Below are 22,650 nucleotides of genomic sequence, written 5' to 3' on the forward strand. Positions count from 1 at the left end.
ATCCATGTGGGGGTACATGCCCACCAAGTTTTGTGTACCCCGGTCTTTCAGTGTCCCGGGAATCCTTGTTGGTGTACGTCACTAAATGTACACATAAATTATTTTATTGTAAGGCCCCCCATGAACGAAAGTACACAAAACTTGGCATGCATTCGGAGGGTGTCATAATGATCCTACACTTTTAATTTTGTGCAGTTTTGACCTTGTCAGCCAGAGATATTGTGATGAAAACACCTAATTTTTTGCTTTTTAATTTTTAACTAGGTGGCGCTATACATGAAATAAGTGGTAATGGGATGGGTTGACATGCCCCCTTAAGACCAACATACAAAAAAAAGGTGGACCTCCTAGGCCCTACGGTTCTCGAGATATTCACAGAAAACTGTCTCCGGCCACCTACAGGCCAGTTGGTGTATAGTAACATAAATTAATTTATTGTGTGGCCCCCCATGAACGGAATTCCACAAAACTTGGCGTGCATACAGAGGGTGTCATAATGATCCTACACTTCCAATTTCGTGCAGTTTTGACTATGTTAGGTCACAGATACCTTCAATTACACCACCTCATTTTTACTTTTTTGTGTTTAACTAGGTGGCGCTATACATGAAATGAGTGGTTATGGAATGGGTTGACATGGCCCCTTGAGATCAACATACAAAAAAAAATGGTCCTCCTAAACCCTAAGGTTTTCGAGATATTCACAGAAAACTGTGTCTGCCCTACCCTCCTTTCGGGGGGTCCAATTCAGCGGGGGGGCTACAGATCAAAACGATGGTTCCATGCTATCCATGTGGGGTTACATGTCCACCAAGTTTCGTGTACCCCGGTCTTTCAGTGTCCTGGGAATCATTGACGGAAATTTGGGCATGCGAAAAAGAAAAAAAAAAAAAAAAAGAAAAAAACAATTCTGACTAAACCTATATGACCGCCGCTTCGCTGCGCGGCGGTCATAATTACCAGGTGTACCTATGTTACCCTGGAGACACACTGTAAAATTACTTTTATGTAAGATCAATACTTTCCAAGATACAGCCAGTTCTACAGGGGGAGGCGGGTGTCGATTTTGTTTGGCTTTCGTTCGATTTTGTTTTTTGTCAAAGCCCATAGAGCAAGAACTAAACCATGTACTGTAGGAATAGTATGTAGCAAAATCGTCACGTTTGGTCTGGATGATCCTGCATGTTCAAAGCTGTCCCTCAAAGTTGATCAAAATGTTTTTTTGTCTGGGCTCTGTTTAGGCCTTCAGAAGACATATTTCTACATGTACAACATAGGCTCTTAAAGGAGTGGTTCAGGATTTTGGACATAGGACCTCATTTCCAAGTAAGCAAGTGTGATATTTATCAGTGGAGACCGTTTTCAACACGTTTCATCCAGTCGTTCTAATTGCAGAGTTCGCAGGTGCTAGGCTAGCGCAAGTCAACGGTATGTGCTAGCCTGCCACTAAAAACAGTCTTACCTACTCCAAAGGACACTCAATGGACTGGAGCCCAACAGGGACATTCGTGCACAGAGCTGGTTCCAAATAGCCTGGAAAATCCAGACCCTGGTAATCTAGAAAGATTAAGGGTCTGGCCACGAACAATGTAATGGCCCAACTCGAGGGGCGGCAACAAGCATGCATTTAAAAATCTCACTGCACGAAATTGGATAACACTAGACCATGTTTACTCTGAATGATTTCGGACTTCGACGCAATCTGATAACACTATGACCAATGTGTACTGTCCTCCAACGTTGCAGCGCTGTCTTCATCAGTTTAGCTGGTTCCCCGGAATGCAAGGGGAAAAAGTAATGTGCATCATTGCTCATTGCCAGAGTGTCTCACAGAGACAATTCCATTGGATTTCCAGGGTAGGTTCCAAATGCTCCATGCTGGTGATGGTTGAGAGAGAGAATCGGCAAAAGCCAAAATCATCAATCAGCTCGTCATGTAGGGGAGTGGCATTGACAGCATAATTTTCAGGGGTGACCTCCACCACGTTCATTTCTGCCTTGGTAGTTAGTGTTGCTATGCGAGAGTCGCTCCATGGCAAGAAATACTGAATTCCATCTTGTGTCATTTGGCACAACAAAGCCAATCCCAAGCTTTTCCTCCACAACATCAGAAGCCTTTGTACTTCGCTTAACCAGGTTCCACAGAGCAGATGCTTTTGCAAAAACAGCCCTCGACATTGTTTTGTAGCGTTTTTCAGTTACTTTTTCCGTATCTTTGGTCACTAGATTCAAGGTGTGGGCCATGCACCTTCTGTGAGGGGGGAGAGAGGGATAATCCAGACCTGAGAGAGGCTCAGGCTCCATCTGGTCATCTTCATCTGAGCTCTCATTGGTGGCAACAAAGGCTGACACTGGTTCATTGTCATCTTCACTTTCAGTTTCATCAAAGTGAACAACTGTCTCTGGCACTTCAGTATCAACAGCAACATCCATCCCAAAACAGTTGAACGCTTTGACAAAATTTGCAGCATTGTCTGTTACTGTACACACAACCTTGTTATGGATTTTGAATTCTTTATTTACATCTGACAATAATCTTGCCAACACATCATGTGTATTTGCTCCTTTAATCTGCCAACATGCCAGTACTGCAGAGTATCTCTTAGACACATAAGTTTTGTTTGGCCAGTGGATAGTGATGCCTATAAATGCCTTGTTCACAGCTGACCAGCAATCTGCTGTTGTGCACACAGAATCGATCTCAGACAGTTCAGTTTTAAGTTCAGATATGTTTTCTTTAAATTTCTTATTTAACAGTGTCTGTACTTGTTTTCTGGATGGCACCTTTCTGGATGGCTGCAATCCCTTAATTATGACCGCCGCGCAGCGAAGCGGCGGTCATATAGGTTTAGTCAGATTTTTTTTTTTTTTTCTTTTTTTTTTTTTTTCTTTTTCGCATGCCCAAATTTCCGTCAATGATTCCCGGGACACTGAAAGACCGGGGTACACGAAACTTGGTGGACATGTAACCCCACATGGATAGCATGGAACCATCGTTTTTCGTTTTGATCTGTAGCCCCCCCGCTGAATTGGACCCCCCGAAAGGAGGGTAGGGCAGACACAGTTTTCTGTGAATATCTCGAAAACCGTAGGGTTTAGGAGGACCATTTTTTTTTTGTATGTTGATCTCAAGGGGCCATGTCAACCCATTCCATAACCACTCATTTCATGTATAGCGCCACCTAGTTAAACACAAAAAAAGTAAAAATGAGGTGGTGTAATTGAAGGTATCTGTGACCTAACATAGTCAAAACTGCACGAAATTGGAAGTGTAGGATCATTATGACACCCTCTGTATGCACGCCAAGTTTTGTGGAATTCCGTTCATGGGGGGCCACACAATAAATTAATTTATGTTACTATACACCAACTGGCCTGTAGGTGGCCGGAGACAGTTTTCTGTGAATATCTCGAGAACCGTAGGGCCTAGGAGGTCCACCTTTTTTTTGTATGTTGGTCTTAAGGGGGCATGTCAACCCATCCCATTACCACTTATTTCATGTATAGCGCCACCTAGTTAAAAATTAAAAAGCAAAAAATTAGGTGTTTTCATCTCAATATCTCTGGCTTACAAGGTCAAAACTGCACAAAATTAAAAGTGTAGGATCATTATGACACCCTCTGAATGCATGCCAAGTTTTGTGTACTTTCGTTCATGGGGGGCCTTACAATAAAATAATTTATGTGTACATTTAGTGACATACACCAACAAGGATTCCCGGGACACTGAAAGACCGGGATACACAAAACTTGGTGGGCATGTACCCCCACATGGATAGCATGGAACCGTCATTTTTCGTTTTCATCTGCAGCCCCCCCGCTGGACTGGACCCCCCGAAAGGAGGGTAGGGCAGACACAGTTCTCTGTGAATCTTTTATGGTATGTTGGTCTCAAGGGCCCACATCAACCTGGCTCATAATCACTCATTTGTGATTTGCCCCCCCCCGGTAAAAAATGAAATTCAGTAGGATCAAAAGAAAGCCAAAATAAATATTCATCATCATCATCATGGCTGCATTTTCAGTATTGGCGAGAAGTAGTCGTTTGTCCACTAGATGGCGCATCGTTGCAGTGAGACGTAATTTTGTTGGAAGTTAAAAGTGGGTTGGAAAAAACAATGGACGCTTCATACAAGGACTGTAATTTACCGCAGCGAACATCTAATAAGGATAGGACGATGTTCACATGAAGTGTAATTCCCATTTCTTCTTGAAGCCGAAATAAATCTGAGGATGTTTATCGGACATGCTTGGTTTTTACTGCAGGTACGTTAATCTTGTAATATCAATAAGGACCTAGGTAATGTTACCGTTAGCGTTGGTTGAGTGATGGAGGCATTTGATTTATTGCATTTGTAGAAAACTATAAATGCGGTTATACCAAGCAAATGTATAGCAGCACTGTTTGTATCTTTCGACTGTCATTTATTGCACGTGCTACAAAATCATTCTGTGCAATGGAAGATTTACCAACGTTACACTACACTGGTCTGATACAGTTTTGCCTATACATGCGTGAGACTGAGACGCCTGTTTATTTTGTTTTAAGTGCGTGCAGGGTGTGAGAGGGGAATCGATGTGCTTTGATTACAGCTTGGTAGTTGTAGTCTGTGAAATTAAAAAGCACGTGTGTGTGAAGTATCCAAACAATGACACCTTCATTTCATTATGGCTGCTTTAGCAAAACACCTTAAGCTACTGTGTAGTGGGTCCCATTTAGAAGTGGCTACTTCATTCGCGCTTTCCTTGACTCATGGAGCTGCGTGAATGTTATTACAACTTTTCGCCACGATATCACAGTTTAAGTCCGCTTGATACTGTAAGGCGTAAGCCATTGGTTTCCAAAGGAGATTTTATTTGTGTCGCCAGCATAGCCTATTGACAATTTATGTTGTCAATAGGCCTACCTTATAATCCTACCTGTAGCTTAGGGAAGCTAACAGCTTTATATTAGGATCTAGTTTGTTAGTTACCGTTTTGTCATAACTCCCTGATGCATTTTTGCATTTAGAATAGCCAGAGCGTGTATATCTCAATCGGAAAATTAAACAATATCGGGTGCCTATGGACTAGGCTGGGTGAACTCAGCCTGATCTGCCCGCTATTTATTTTTTGATTTCTTAAAAGATTGAGCTTGGTCTGATGAAAGCCAGACTAGCCATGGACCTCAGTTAAACAATGCAAGGGAACATGAATCAGCCTATATTTGCACTAACAATAACGGACAAAAGCTCTTCAACTTTGGCCCGTTAAAATGTGTATGAACAGTCTAGCGACGCATTTCATCAAGGCCCATTTGGACATGTCAGTTATTTGCACCACTGGTTAGATGTAAAACAGCATTTCGTTTCAGACTAGGCTACTGTTACTTAATTTGTGCATTAACAATAACGTTTCAGACTACTGTTACTTAATTTGTGCATTGACAATAAAGTATTACATGAACTAAAGATGACTAAAATCTTATGTAGAAGAAGAAACATTCACAAAAAATCCATCCATCCAAAAATGACCTTTGTTTTTGATAGCTGTTGAAAACGGCATGGAACTGACAGAGATGTTTTTGTTTAAAAATACATAAAAAATAAATAAATAAATAAATAAATAACATTATGCTGATACCTTTTGCTTTTCCCAAATACAATGTAGCCTACAGGTGTAAGTGACCTTTCATCAATCCAGTTGCAATGGATGAACTGTGATGAACTGCCCTACTTGTGATTGTTTAGAGATTTTAAAGGTTTTATAACAATTCTACATCTTCTTTGGCTATTCTACAATCTATTCACCTTTTCAGCACCAGTAGGGTACTTTCTGTGCAGCCGCACACACACACTCAGGCATGCCAAACAAGCATACACAAAAGTTTCAAGAGTGGGGGATGGAGTAAAATATGGAGACAAATTGAAGTGTGATTTATTTTCGCGGAACGGATGTACAGGACTGAGCGGCGGTCATATTGTGTACCGCTATGCGGTACATCTAGTTAAGTTTATGAACGCTGGGCTTTCCACTTTACTCAAAGGCTGCAGGTCTCCGACAATAAACTGCACCACCAGCATCACAAGCATGGCAGACGGTCCGGACGGCACTCAGGCCCAGCCCAACCTATACGACTGGAAAATCGCTACGCCATTCTGACCGAGGATGAGGAGCCCCTCCTGCCCCGAGACAACCATCCTGGTCCCTCCTTAAAGTCGGCGCCCCCCCGACCCCCTCCTCCCCGGACCTCATCAACCTCCACCCTGGTCATCGGCAGTTCCATGGTTAGAGACCTCTGCATTCCCCCATCACGTAGCGGTCCCTCCAAGGTCTACTGCTTCCCTGGTGCCAAGGTCCTTGACATCCAGCAGAAACTCCCAAGCATCCTGGCCTGCCACACCAAGGTCAACAACATCATCGTACACGTGGGCACAAATGACATCAGAGATAAGCAGTCAGTAGCACTGCAGAAAAACTACAAAACTCTCATCACCGTCATGAGATGGGCACAGAAAAACGCTTTGTCATCTCTGGGCCTCTCCCTACCTACAGAAAAGGTGGTGAGAGATGGTCCAGACTGTTCGATCTCCACACCTGGCTCAAACGCTACTGCGCTTCCCTAAGCATCCCCTACGTCAACAACTGGGGCTTGTTCTGGGAGAGGCCCAGTATACTGAAGCGTGATGGTCTCCACCGAAACCAACATGGAGCCAGGCTACTCTCTGACAACATAGCGTCCACACTGAGGCATTGACATTCTGTAGAAAATATTACAGATTCACGCTCCCCAGGTATTGATTTGAATGGCATTATACATGTGGATGGGTCTGAGAATGTTTTCTGCAGGGTAACATACAATACTACTACCATAGATCAAGCTGCTTCATGCAATAGCATTACTTATGCTTATAGTTCTATTTCAACGTTGATTTCTACCCAACGTATATAGTAAAAAGAAAAGACAAATTTAAAACTAGAAACCTGACAAATATTCTTTCCATACCTCAGCATATTCCTCAAAAGCCAGAGGCATTTTCAGCTAACATGGGCTTACTAAATATAGGTGCACTTACTACCAAAACCTTGGCAATCAATGATTTTATTAGTGAAAAAAAAATTGGATTTTCTGTTTCTTGTTGAAACCTGGCTGACTTCAGTTCTTGCTGAAACCTGTCCCCCAAATTATAATTTCTTCCACTCAATTAGACAAGGCAAACGAGGCGGTGGAATTGCCTCCATTCTCTCAAACAAATATAGCTGCACTAGAGTCAACTTTGGCGAATTCGCTTCCTTTGAGTATATTGCCCTCACTCTGAAGGCTGACCCAGCTGTACTTCTATTAACCTTATATCGCCCTCCTAAACTATGGACTGGCTTTCTCGACCAGTTTTCTGAACTTATGTCGCTCATCATCACTAGCTATGATCGGATAATTGTAAATGGCGACTTTAATATTCATGTCAATAAGACAACTGATGCTAAAGCCAGTAAGTTCCTTAATGTGTTGGACATTTTAGAGCTAAAGCAGCATGTTACAGGACCCACCCACAACCTTGGCAACACCCTCGATCTAGTAATTTCTAGAGGGATAGAAGTCACAGACTTATCAGTAAATTATATAAATATGTCTGATCGTTATTGTGTATCTTTTAATATAGTAATACATACTCCAAAAATTTGTTCCAAAATTGCAATGAAATCGCGACTCTTGGACATTAGAGCAGAACAGCAGTTCATAGCTCTTATAGACTCCATAAATTTAGATATTTTACATCATCCCATTGATCAAATGGTAGAGGCTCTCAATCATGAATTAGGCGCTCTGCTTGACAAGAGTGGCACCCTTAAAGACTAAAAAAAGGCCCTGTAACTGACACCTTGGATGAACGAAAATATCCATGATCTAAAAAGATCATGTAGAAAAGCTGAGAGAACATGGAGAAAAACTAAGTTACAAATTCACTGTGCCATTCTAAAAGAAAAAATAGCAAATTATAATAGAGCTATTCAGAATGAGAGAAGGAACCACTTCTCTAAGGTAATTGCTGAAAACAGTGGAAACTCTAGGGTGTTGTTCTCCACCATTGATAGGCTATTGCATCAAACACCTTTTGATACACTCAGTCAGGCATCCTCTCTAAGATGCGAAAAAATGTGCAGACTTCTTCAAAAACAAAGTCATTTCTATAAGGGAGGCAATTGGTAACACAAGTAATATGTTTGATAGTACACCCAAAAACAGCCCCCCAAAATTAATGTTCTTTAGCACTTCATTAGAAACAGGTATATTTCCAACTGCTTTTAAAACTGCTGTTGTGAAACCTTTACTAAAAAAGTCGAATCTTGACCATACCAATCTGAGCGACTACAGGCCTATATCAAATCTACCGTTCCTGAGCAAAGTACTTGAAAAAGTCGTTTGTAATCAGTTAAATACCTTCCTCAACGAAAACAGTATCCTTGAAAAATTCCAATCAGGTTTTAGATCAAATCACAGCACAGAAATGGCTCTAGTAAAAATAGTTAATGATCTTAGACTGGCTACTGACTCAAACAAAGTCTCAATTCTTATTCTTCTGGATTTGAGTGTGGCATTTGACACCATTGATCATAGCATCCTAATTCACCGCCTTGCGAAGTGGGTGGGTCTCTCTGATAATGCTCTAAACTGGTTTCAAACCTACATTACCAGCGGTCCTCTGCCAATCTGATTTTGCTATCTGGGGATAACCAGCTGATATCAGCAACCACAACCTTTGCACCCTTTTCAAGGTTGTGGCTCACCACCACCAAACAGGCCTACTGCAAACTGCATAAATGTTTTGAAAGCCCACATTATACTGTCTTAACAACGGACAATAACACTATAATTAGTAGGCTATTGCTCAGCAATATGGTCTATGCTGAGTTAATCCCTGCAACGTAATTTGTAGCCTAATAGGCCTACACTGCTTTCAAATAATGGGACAAAAAATAGGCCTAGGCTAGCCTACTCTTGGTTTTAAGCTGAGCAAGTAGACTAAAGCAATAGACATGTAACACGACACAAAACGCATTTGTCATTTGGTTATGACATAAGGTTAAGTGTGTTAGGGCCTATCAAACAAGGATGCACAACGTTTTTACACGGTGTGCGTGAGAAAACGCGTTTAAAATACTTTAGGCATCATTGATATGGTGCAGTAGCCTATAATGTTTTCTTTCTATCGTGCGAGTCGTCAGCTGCTTCCAGAGGCAACAAAGTATGTATGGGGTAACTTAAGGTCATTTCGTTTTTAAATGGATTATTTGGGGGGCACTTGTAGCGTGACCGTGCCAGGAGGAGTTTCCACCGGGCTGTTTACCCATTGGCTTCAAACAGCAAGTGCAGCACAAGCAAGCAGCCTACATGTGTGCTCATTTTACTAAATCGGGGGCATGTTTTATATAGTGCACTCATTTTTGACCACACATTTTACAAATTTGTGCTCTCATTTTAATTTTTGTAAAATATTTAGTAAATGTGTGCACGATTTAGTCAATTCTGCACACAATTAACTAAATTTAGCAAACAATCTATAAAATGAGACCAATTTAGTAAAATGAGAGCACAGCACTATATAGGAAAATGAGAACAATATACTAAATTGTGCGCACACTCTAGTAAAATGAGACCACAATTTAGTAAAAATGAGTGCATAATTTACTCAGTTGAGCGCACATTTTCTTTCTGATGATGTGTAGTGTATACTGTAATGTATACAGTGAGCTACTCCAGACAGCGCCTCCAACACAGAGCTCTTCCCTGAGCTCTGGTCTCCAATCACAGCTATGGCAGGCAGGGCCATGGAAGAGTCTACCTTTGGTCCGTCTTTATATAGGGCTTACAAAGCCAACAATTGAATGCAGTGGGTCAACTGTAGAGATGCCAATAGCTGTCAAAGCATTGGTCTGGGAAAAGAATAAACATTGACAATTTAGATACCCGATACAACATGATGTGTGTAATAATGGAATGGATAAAAGAAACAACTATAAAAATCTTTTATCTTTTATTATCTTTAATATTTTATTATCTTCAGTCAGAATGTTATCCTGCAAGATCACTGCTTTACTCAGTAAAACTCTGAACTTTCATCTCTATTGTTGTTAAATTGTTGTCAAGATACAGAATTTTGAATTATGGTCTCCCGCCATCTTTTTGGAACTTTACATTCTTGTCTTGACTATGAAACTTAATGAAATTAGTTTTGAATGCCTCTTTCATATAACATCGAAAAAGAAAAATCAATATTTTCAATGTTTTTTGTAGTAATCGGCCTGTATCTCAAAATTAGAATGTGCGACTTGTGACTCATTTTGTCAGATCGGTTCACATTTAGTTATTTGCACAATGTGCATTTTAGAATGTCAATAGTGCAAAGCTGACAGTTATGGTTAAGCATACTGTACCTCAATAGACAAGGCATATGGGTAACTGACCTCAATATTTTTTTTCATGATTTTGTCTTTTTCATATTTAAACATTAAATTACAGAAAACGTGTAACATTTTATTTTCATATTAATGTAAGTAATCAATTGGGGAAGTTTCATAGTGATATCTGCTAGTTAATTTTTTAACACTATTCATCTGTCTTGCCTTATTTTCAGCACATTGACCAAGAAAGGGTTAATATACAAAATTGCCCAAGGGATATCACTGGGCCCCCTCTCAAATCTTAGAGATCTACAAGATTCTGCAAAAAAACAAAACAAAACAAAAAAAAACCCAAACAAAACCAGGTCTGACCCCATGGCTGCCGGACTATAGGCTAATACAGGTAATATTGGTTGTGCATTAGCAAATTACAAAAAAAAAATCATATTTTGTGCTTTAATATCAGAATTGATTCAACAGCTTCTTTGAATCTGTTTCCTGTCCCCTTTTTCAGCGAATGATTTCAAAGTTTAAAGTTTACAGCAAGAGGGAATTTCCTCGCAGTGGCTCCAATAAAAACATGCAATACTGATATCAGCTTTGTTCTCTGCCAATTTGCAGCATAGCACATACTGAAAATTAGCTAGTCACGCTTGATGGAACAAAATGGCCAATTGAAACTGCTACCAGGTTTGGCAAAAGAACATATTCTTAGGTCATCTGATGAAGGTAGAACAATTTTATCCTCCTCAATTTCTTTTAATTTAATCAAATCTGTGATACTAATCCAGTTTCTTACTGGACGGAGAGAGATTTTCAGTCTATCCTAAGAAATAAAATGGATACATAAAGATTCAGTCACTCTGAATTCTCTCTCACTCTCAGACACACTCAAAATTGCGTCATCGACATAAAAGCAAAAAGGAGATTCACAAATGCAGATTCCACATACAAAGTCAAGCATATTTATTTTCAAATCTCGAAAATATATTTACAGACACGTTTATTTATATAAATTTGTTTATTTATTTGTATGTCACATTTTTATATTTGTATTTGGATATTTATAAATGTATGTATATGCATATATATCCTTTTATATATATTTAAATAATTTTAAATTAAGACAACACTCCATACCTGGATGAGGGTGTCTGCTGTGAGACCCAAAACAATACTGATGGACTAGGACTACTGATGTGTGTCCACGCATCCCAAGATTACAGGAAAAACAATAGGGCTACACAATAGTTTTTACTTGATGGCTGTTTTCCTTTTATTGGGCATCTGATCCTTTCACATTTCATACTGTGGATGAATACGCCCTGAGGTGCAACTGTGGTTGTAATGACCCAGATAGCAAGAGGCTGGCGGACCACTGTGTCGGCCCACTGGCGGGTTGCAGATTATATTTTGCCACTATTTGTCTAAAATCTTTTTCATTTGTTCAGTTATACTCCATACATCATTTTAATCAATTTTCTTAATATTCATGACAAATTTCCAACGGCGGACCACAAGTAGCGTGGCCATCCGCCCGGACAGTCCCGTTTTTAAGCTCTCTGTCCGGACAGAGAGAGTGTGTCCTTTTTAGACATTTGTCCGGATTTTTGTCATGAATGGCCATCTGCCCGCATTTCATGAGCACATAGGCTAGGCTACGCCTCATTTCAAGGCCTCTGTACTCATCTCTGTTATGTGTCATCATTTCTGACCCTCCACCACCACCGTAGCACGGGACATCACAAAACTGCACCGATTTCCTTTTCGCGAAGCAGTCAATGCGACAACTCCCCTCGTGATTGAATTAATGAACACCGTTGCTGAGCCAAGTTGCATATGGCGAAACGAAAGACGTCTTTCAACTCTGCGTGGTATTCTGAACACCACTTTGCTACCAAAAGTGGGACAGATGCATACCATGCATTTTGTAAACTGTGAAACAGATAATGTCAGCTCCAGGGGTAAGAGAGAGGCACGCTCTCACAGGCAGGCACAAAGAGAAAGCCAGATCTGCCGGGAAATCCTCTTTGGCATCGTTTTTGCTCCAGCAATCACCACAGCTGCAGAGCCCAGTTATTTAAGTGACTAAAAAGTTATTCGGTTAAAAAGGTGGGTTTGTTGACTAATGTGGAAAACACACACACAAACACACACAAATACTATGTTATTACAGTGCATGAAAATGCACTGTACTGTTCTTCCTAGGCAACAACTTCTTATTATTATTCCGCTTACCACTTTTTCCGTACGCTATTTCTCTTGAACAGTTTAACTTAGAAACTTCATTCAAACTTTGTAACGTAGGTATTCAAACGGACGAAGCTGCTATGTCTTTTCAACTTTGAAACTTTTATACTTTTTAAACTATTAAAGGAAAACTTTTTAAAAATCCCCATAGACTTAACATTGCCGATTGTGACATCATAATACGGCCGTTAAGCAATTAGAATCCTATGGCAGGTGTTCAGGCCACCTGGATCAACTGCCAGTCTCAGGCTTTAAGCATACATCTGGCCCTATTAACCCTTTCGTGCCCGTGCCGAACATTCCATTTTTGGTGCTGGATGACCTCCTTACACAAAAAACCTTATTTCTTGAGTATAATACATACCATCAATGGGATATACATACCATTGTAATCAGAAGGGTCAGTTCTATCAAATGATGTAAAATACATATGGTAATGTTGATATAGTAATGAACAGTCTTTGAAAATCCTCTCCAAATGTATACCGAAATTTGTTAAAATTGAATTTCATTCGCATAAAAATGAATTTTCATCATATTTCTATACGAGATAGAGAAAAATATAGAGTGTATGACATGTTCAGCAAGTTGTGGGCTATTTAACAAAAAAGACTGAATTGGAATACCATTAACCTTTCAAAAGTTATGATAAATTAAGTGATAAGTGTATAAAAATGCAGGAAACGGGATTTAGAATGTTGACAGAATTCGCATTCTCTTTCTCACCAAAAACATAAAAGTATGCATAAAAACTAATAATGAAGTCAGACACAATGGTTTAGATGTATTTGGTCCATAAGAATAAACCATTTATTTGTATATAAGCAAATGCTACAGTCAACAATAATGATATATAAAAGAAAAACATGTACCTTACCAGTAATACAGGAAGTAAGTATACTGTATATTTATTGAAGATCAATTCTGAAGAGACATAGAATACATTTGATTCAACAGATACAACTTCTTTATATAAATTAGTGTAATATGAAAATGATATACATCTATAAAATGTATTATTTATGAAAAGCTAGGAATACAATCAACTTCAACATCACTCAAAAATCAATGTGTCTAAACATTTGAAAGTGGATTACATAGAACAAGCCTGTTGAGAATAAACACATACACACATATAAACACAAACTCACACACACACACACACACACACACAGAGGAGGATAGGGAAAGGTGGGGTGGGGAACCTGAAGGTTAAACACAGAGGACCTATGACTCATAACGAAACGCATCCCCTTCTGTAGAATGCCAAATCTGACAGCAATTTTGTTTACCAAAAAAGCAGTCACCTACCGCTAAACTCCAGGCCATACAAGCTACTTTAGTGTTATTATGTATTGTTTTTATAACAAAGCCAACAATTTTTCTTTGGCTCCTGCTGTACAGGAATATGTACTTGATGAAAAGATGACAGAGTAGTAGTTGGAGCAGCTGAAGGCGAGGCTGAAATTTTGACAGAAATGCCTGCCAGCTGTTGTGATAGATTTTCGCCAAAATCTTTCTGGCTGTAGCTACCAAACCTAGGTTCAACACCAGATTCTGCATTGCCAAACTTGAAATAATAAGAAACTACTGAAACAGCAATGTCAATGGAGAAAAAGTGTACACAATATGTATTTCTCATTTGGTCAACGCTCCCTGATCCCTTCAGAGACTTGGTTCCCCAGTAGCAATGGATATTAGGGAGGGAAGTGAAGTCCCATGTCAATGATCAATCCCAGAAAACTGTGAAACTCTTCTGGGGTCTCTTCGTCCCATGCCCCTGCACTGTGTGTTTGCATACAACGGCCTACTAAGCACAACCTCTCACCCGTTCCGGTTGGTAAAACCACATATGCCTGGGACAACAACATAAAAATCAACATAACAAGTCTATTTCACAGTGTTTTAGTGGCAGTCTACACCACCCTACGCACGCCACCTAAATCTATACCTTCTTCCTCCATCCTCACATGGTCTTCAACATTGTGAGCGCAAGCTCATCAGCAGTCAGCCACCTCTTCAGGCCTGCAAGGAGGTCTGTGTAGGTCTTGTCATCCTCCATCTGAAACAACAGTAAAATCATACAAATGTAATACATTTATTAATTAAAAAAATAAAATCACAAAACTACAGATGTGTGCATGTGTGCACATACATACACAAGAAGAGGTAGCCTAAACTATTGAAGCATTTTGAGTAACTCAAAAATATTTAGAAGTATGAAAAGTCATTTTATTACACATGGGTTTAGCTACCCTAAATCTGATTGCCTGGCTGGCATTAAGATAAAGACAGATTACATTTCACCTAGTAACTAACTGCTTAAATGCAATAATGACATTTCTGACATAATATGTGATTTCACATCATGTTTTCTATAAAACTACATATTGAGAAGAGTAGAATATCAAGTCATGCCATCTTAGAAAATGTTGAGACAAGCACGTCTGATGTTTGACATTTAGAAGCAAGGTAAAACAGTTCACTACAAACTGCCTAGCAAGGTAACAACCCGATGAGAGGCAATACGTTAATTAGCACTACATTTCTGACAGAATCCGTGATTTCACATCTTGTTTTCTACAACTACATATTGAGAGGAGTAAAAATATCGCTCAACTTATTTCATGTAAGAGAACGCAACTTAGAAACGCGGCGCCCATTGATTTATTCAGCTTTGGTATGCTATACTGACTTGCCAATATAATGCTTACCTAACAAGCAAATTGGTACTAGAAAACAAACTTACTTACAGGTTATATACTAACAGGTTTTTAAATGAAATTGTCAAATGAAAATAACTGATATAAAAAGCAAACGAGAATACTGCAAGCAGTTCAGAGTAATGCAGCTAGCTAAAGTTACATGACGATGCACTTAGCCCCCGCTATGCCATAATGTTGACGCTGATGAGAAAGCATATTACTATCAAATAACATGATTTTATGACTACAAATTAAGATTAACCATAACTAGAAACGATGTAAAATATATATTACCTCAGTTTATCCAGCTGTGTGGTTTCCAGTCGAGGTAAACTCCAACGAAGTGCAGGTGGCATCTAGCGGTCCATGTTAAAATGTACGACTGAAGTGAAAAGTTTTTTTCACGACTCATCTTCAAGTATCCAAAACATTTCGCGCCATAAACCCCTTAACCAATCATATCAAATTGAAGCTTATGTTGTCAGCATTACGGGGAAGATTTCAGAAATAAAATCAGTCATTGGACAGCTGAGATATTAGATGATTGGTCATCGTTAAAATTTTAACGAAATTAGAATGGTCGGGCTTGTAAGGGTTAAGACTACACATCCTGTTCAACTGCTTCCTCTGCCAAAAACTGTTTCAAAATAAAAGTCCTCACTACAACATTTCACTGTTAAACAATTTAACCCTTTAAACTACTGAACTTTTTAACTGTTCAGCCATTGTAACTGTTACTTGTCATCAACTATGACTCCTACCCACTGTAGTTAGTTAGCATAGTTAGCATGTTAGCATTGTTAGCATTTTTAGCAAAACTGCTAAAAATGATTAGCTAAAACCCATGTTTTGATTTTATGATTTTTTTATGCTGATAAAAGATTTAAATCTTTTATGCGGCTTCACCTTTTGACTTATCCATACTAAAACACATCTCCTGAACTCGGCTTACTGCCCTTTCTAGTACACAAAGCTCCTTTTTCCCTAAAACATACTCTTTTATTTAATGTTTCAAATCTATTATGCGGCTTGCCCTTTTGACCTACCCATGTCAAAACTCATCGGGTGAACTCGGATTACTGCTCTATATAGTACACAAAGCTTATTTTTCCCAAAAACCCATTCTTACAATAGGTCAAGATCCAAGACCCATTCAACAAAAGGTCAAGACGCATAATAGATTTATAGCATTTTTGAATAGTAAAATATTAATATAAAATCAAAGAGGGAGTTTTTGGAAAAAATAAGCTTTGTTTACTATGAAGGGCAGTTAGCTGAGTGCAGCAGATGTTTTTTGACATGAGTAGGTCGAAAGGGTAAGTCGCATAATAGATTTATAGCATTGTTAATAGTAAAAAATGAATATAAAATCAAAGAGTGAGTTTTTGGAAAAAAGAAGGTTTGTGTACTATGTAGGGCAGTTAGATGAGTGCAGCAGATGTGTTTTGAGATGGGTGGGTCAAATGGGGATGGCACATAATAGATTTATAAAAAAAAAATTACAGTAAAAAAATGTATATAAAATCAAAGAGGGAGTTTTTGGAAAAAATAAGCTTTGTGTACTGTGTAGGGCAGTTACCTGAGTGCAATAGATGTGTTTTGACATGGGTAGGTCAAAAGGTCAAGCCGCATAATAGATGTATAGCATTTTTGAATAGTAAAAAATTAATATAAAATCAAAGAGGGAGTTTTTGGAAAAAATAAGCTTTGTGTACTGTGTAGGGCAGTTACATGAGTGCAATAGATGTGTTTTGACATGGGTCGGTCAAAAGGTTAAGCCGCATAATACATTTATAGCGTTTGTTGACAGTAAAAAATGTATATAAAATCAAAGAGGGAGTTTTTGGAAAAAAGAAGCTTTGTGTACTATGTAGGGCAGTTAGATGAGTGCAGCAGATGTGTTTTGAGATGGGTGGGTCAAAAGGGGAAGGCACATAAGAAATGTATAACATTTTTTATAGTAAAAAAATTATATAAAATCAAAGAGGGAGTTTTTGGAAAAAATACGCTTTGTGTACTATGAAGGGTAGTTAGCTGAGTGTAACAGATGTGTTTTAACATGGGTAGGTCGAAAGTGGAAGTCGCATAATAGATTTATAGCATTTTTGAATAGTAAAATATTAATATAAAATCAAAGAATGAGTTTTTGAAAAACAGAAGCTTTGTGTACTATGTAGGGCAGTTAGCTGAGTGCAACAGATGTGTTTTGACATGGGTAGGTCAAAAGGTCAAACCGCATTATAGATTTAAAGCATTTAAAGCATTTTTTTACATTAAAAAATATTTATAAAATCAAAGAATGGGTTTTGGGGAAAAATAAGATTTGTGTACTATATAGAGCAGTAATCCAAGTTCACCAGATGTGTTTTGACATGGGTAGGTCAAAAAAGCAAGCCGCATAATAGATTTGAAACATTTAACATTAAAAATTGTATAAAATCAAAGAGCAGGTTTTAGGGAAAAAGAAGCTTTGTGTCCTAGAAAGGGCAGTAAGCCGAGTTCAGGAGATGTGTTTTAGTATGGGTAAGTCAAAAGGTGAAGCCGCATAATAGATTGAAATATTTTATCAGCATAAAAAAAATCATAAAATCAAAACATGGGTTTTTGGACAAAAGAAGCTTTGTGTAATATAGGCAGACCTTGTTTAAACACATTAAAGTTGGTTTGACACAAACTCGACCATCGTAGTCAGTGCTAAATAGATTTTTCGAATATGTTGAATATCCAACGTCCAATATAAAACCAACTTTACCACGGTTAATAAGTATGAGAATGTTGGAAATAGCTGACTAATGTGAAAAAAAACAACAACAACAAATGTTACTATAATACATTATGTTAAAATGCATTCTATAGCAATGGTTTATTTTCAATTGTTACTCCGATGCCATGTGTCCTCACTTTTGGACCTTTGTCGTAACCTTTGGGCACAGTGTCCTCATTTTCAGTGTCATACCACCAGCGGTCCTCTGCCAATCTGATTTTGCTATCTGGGGAAAACCAGCTGATATCAGCAACCACAACCTTTGCACCCTTTTCAAGGTTGTGGCTCACCACCACCAAACAGGCCTACTGCAAACTGCATAAATGTTTTGAAAGCCCACATTATACTGTCTTAACAACGGACAATAACACTATAATTAGTAGGCTATTGCTCAGCAATATGGTCTATGCTGAGTTAATCCCTGCAACGTAATTTGTAGCCTAATAGGCCTACACTGCTTTCAAATAATGGGACAAAAAATAGGCCTAGGCTAGCCTACTCTTGGTTTTAAGCTGAGCAAGTAGACTAAAGCAATAGACATGTAAGACGACACAAAACGCATTTGTCATTTGGTTATGACATAAGGTTAAGTGTGTTAGGGCCTATCAAACAAGGATGCACAACGTTTTTACACAGTGTGCGTGAGAAAACGCGTTTAAAATACTTTAGGCATCATTGATATGGTGCAGTAGCCTATAATGTTTTCTTTCTATCGTGCGAGTCGTCAGCTGCTTCCAGAGGCAACAAAGTATGTATGGGGTAACTTAAGGTCATTTCGTTTTTAAATGGATTATTTGGGGGGCACTTGTAGCGTGACCGTGCCAGGAGGAGTTTCCACCGGGCTGTTTACCCATTGGCTTCAAACAGCAAGTGCAGCACAAGCAAGCAGCCTACATGTGTGCTCATTTTACTAAATCGGGGGCATGTTTTATATAGTGCACTCATTTTTGACCACACATTTTACAAATTTGTGCTCTCATTTTAATTTTTGTAAAATATTTAGTAAATGTGTGCACGATTTAGTCAATTCTGCACACAATTAACTAAATTTAGCATACAATCTATAAAATGAGACCAATTTAGTAAAATGAGAGCACAGCACTATATAGGAAAATGAGAACAATATACTAAATTGTGCACACACTCTAGTAAAATGAGACCACAATTTAGTAAAAATGAGTGCATAATTTACTCAGTTGAGCGCACATTTTCTTTCTGATGATGTGTAGTGTATACTGTAATGTATACAGTAAGTTACTCATGATAAAAGCGCCCGCTAAATGAATAAATATTCTCACCGCTGCCTCAATAGGGAGAGCTACTCCAGACAGCGCCTCCAACACGGAGCTCTTCCCTGAGCTCTGGTCTCCGATCACAGCTATGGCAGGCAGAGTCAGATCCTGATCGATTCCAATCATACGCAGTGAATCAATGAGGTCTAGATAGGGTCGAACCCGTTCACTCAAATCGCTATGGAATACTCCCTCCATCTCTTTATTGAAACTATAAAGGAGGAAAATGTCATTAAAATGTGGATGAAAAGCAGTCTTTTTTACACTGTATTACTGAGTAAGTTAAATACAGTACATACTTATTCCATGCTCTCTCTTGAGTAATGGTAGGCATATCCTCATCACTTTCCACTGGATTCCATTGGTCCATTGCTCTGTAGGTAAATGGCTATCATAGATATCAAGCGCAAATGGGATCAAATGAATTAAGCACAATAGTCTCAGAATAGAAATAGACATGACACTCATACATTGCATACCCATTTCAATTTAATCATTGTATCCAGTGCCACTGCTGGCCAATTGGATGCCCTAAGCAGAACTGTTTGTTCCAGTTTGAAGTACTAGTATAAATGGTGCACTGTCACTTTAAGGGTATTGAGTCTACATAGGCCTAGACTATGGCTGATAAACAAACTCTAGCATTGCTACATTTATAGCACAATATTAACAATAATATGCATAATATTAAGTCGGTATTTACAGCCTTCATTGCTTTGGAAATGGAAGCATGTCATGACATGATGCTATTTAAACATTTTCTGTTTGAAATTAGAAGTGAATTATGCACCTGGTAGCAAGGGCGCGGGAAGGGGGGTGCTGAGGGTGCTGCAGCACCCCCTGCTGGCAGGAGATAGATTTTTAAAATTTGTTATATAGGCTAGCCTATATTTTTAAATAATTACTAATTCGCTGTCTGTCATTATTTATATTTGTGTATGTGAAATGATGAGTCAAATAGCAAAAAAGGGTTATGGATTGGTTGGAATATAGGCTACAAAAAATTAACAGTTATAGAGATCAACGTGAACGTGAGTCAGTTAGGCTACTGTAAGAACCGTAGCGTGGTTTCAGCTATGTGATAGCCAGAGAATGTCTGTAAACGGGCTCTGGTGATAGCGATCAAGTGTGTAGGCCTACGATTGATATAGGCCTACATATTCTATGCGATTTACACGTTCAAAAAAGCATGGATAAGCTAAAAGAAACTTTAATTGTGTTGTACAGTTTTGCAAAATTAATCAATTAAAGCTAGTGAAATCATTTCACTAGTCGCAGATAGAAATTATTAGGACACATTTTTGCTGTGGAGACGACACACTTTAGGCTATTCAGGAATTATTTGCGAGATCATTGCAGCCTGATTATTAGCCTATATTTAAAGCCAAACATCTCTGGTGTGGTTTTGACGATCAGAAAAGTAATATTCCTTAGCTATACTGAAATAGGCTAATGATGTCAAGTGCGCTTCTGTGGGGTTAGGGTGGGTGCAGTGGAGTCGGAGTGCTGTCGCGGAACATTGGAATTTGTGGCTGCCCTGGACGTAGATAGATAGATAGATAGATAGATATACTTTATTGATCCCTAAAACTTCTCTCTATCACCCGCACATCGCACTAAAATGATGTATTTAGCAGTCATGTACATCGCACTAAAATGATGTATTTAGCAAACATGTCCAGGAGGGGAGAAATCGTCGGACATCCATTATTTTTGTTATTCAGTACCCCTGGTCAAAAATAGGTTCCCGCGCGCCTGGGTAGGGGGGATACATGAATTACAAACAACGGCAAAGCAGAATTCCTGTAACTGATAATTAAACTTACAAATGATTTAATAACCCTAAGGATTTGAGATACCCAAGGAATCTATCAATCACTTAATCCTTATTAATGGCAACATTTCATATAAATGAATCTCTCGGTGTGCTTGTTTTTCCGGTGTGAGCGGTGTAGGTTGGGTATTTCTCTTTACCCCTCGGTTTCAAGTAAGCTCGCGAAAATGCTTGGTTTTAAGGGGTAGCCTATCTACCCCTTCCCCTTAGCCCTACCCATTGATCCAAAAGAGAATTGGGATAGCCCTTCCTCTCACGTGAACGCGCAAAACTAAGGGGAAGGGGTAAAACAGAGAAATGAGATTGGCCCTTAATCAATATAATACGAACAGTATTTTTACTATAGAAAATAGCTAGAATTGTTATAAAAGTTATTAAATTGTTAACATAATGGAAACTGGATTATTTTAGTATGTAACACTATAAAAAACACTATAAAATGCTAATAGTATTTGTATGGAAAATATTGATGATTAATCAGGCAAATTATTTTATTATCAGTATCAAAAAGAAAAAAACCCATCTGACTTACCTTACTTCTGTGAGTTGTGGAAACTCAATGAGTGCAGTCTATTTTGCAAGCTCATATATACCTGACTGAACTATTTGAACTGAAATTGAAAGAACAATGTGAGGAATTTCCAGAGTCAACAGTGCTGTGTTCTGTGGTCACACTAAGCAGGGGAAAGACAGGTGATCACATAATCACTCGTATAATGCAAATACAACATGTTCTGTTTTTATCACTTTGTTGTTCAGGTCCAATCAAGTATAACACGTCTGTCTTTGTAGATGTAGGCTATATTATTAATTTGTACATTTTTCAATATTCTTTGGAATTGAGTAAACCTTCATTTACAAAAAAAATGTGTTCGCTATACTTATTTAAAGGAGAATTCCGGTGTGATATTGACCTAAAGTGTATTGAAACATGATACCGAGTGTGAACGTATGTCTCATAGCCCATCTCGGCTTGTCCCCTGCACTCCAAAATCTGGCGCTAGTTAGCCGATGCTACCAACAGCTTTTTCAATAGTGGTGCTTCGGCATCGGGCTAGCCATGCAAATAAATCACTGTTTTACACCCATTTACAAGGCTCAATGTATCTCCACACTTCATTGGTAGACTTCCGAGGGCCCTGACATTTAAAACGAGACATTGAGAACTTTGAAAAAGCACTGGTAGTTTACTTACAAGACGATTTATACAGACAGTATCTTCACGAAGTTTAGCGTTTGCAGCCATCATGAATTTAGTCACGATAAGTCGAGCAACTAGTAAGAATGAACAGGTATGATAAGGGATCAGATTCCAAAAATAATTCAGTGGAAATGCATGGATTCCAGTTGCTGCTACTGGAAGAAACTTTCTCTCAGAAGGGATTTTGGCCTGTGTAGGTGTGTTACTGTGGATTCCAAAATATG

General features: G+C 38.7%; 1 protein-coding gene across 1 annotated transcript in view; it reads right to left on the reverse strand.

Moving 5' to 3' along the window:
• The window catches only part of LOC121711271 (interferon-induced GTP-binding protein Mx1-like), a 36,005-nt gene that overhangs the window by 12,227 nt on the left and 1,128 nt on the right, over window positions 1-22,650 (reverse strand). The window contains exons 2-5 of the mRNA XM_042094695.1: window positions 21,758-21,836; window positions 19,691-19,779; window positions 19,398-19,602; window positions 9,683-9,912 (exon numbers count right to left, since the gene is read on the reverse strand). Coding sequence (XP_041950629.1) covers window positions 9,683-9,809 — 127 coding nt within the window. The 5' untranslated portion in view covers window positions 9,810-9,912; window positions 19,398-19,602; window positions 19,691-19,779; window positions 21,758-21,836. The remainder of the gene's footprint in view (window positions 1-9,682; window positions 9,913-19,397; window positions 19,603-19,690; window positions 19,780-21,757; window positions 21,837-22,650) is intronic.

Source organism: Alosa sapidissima, chromosome 6, assembly GCF_018492685.1.
Source record: "Alosa sapidissima isolate fAloSap1 chromosome 6, fAloSap1.pri, whole genome shotgun sequence".
NCBI lineage: Eukaryota > Metazoa > Chordata > Actinopteri > Clupeiformes > Clupeidae > Alosa > Alosa sapidissima.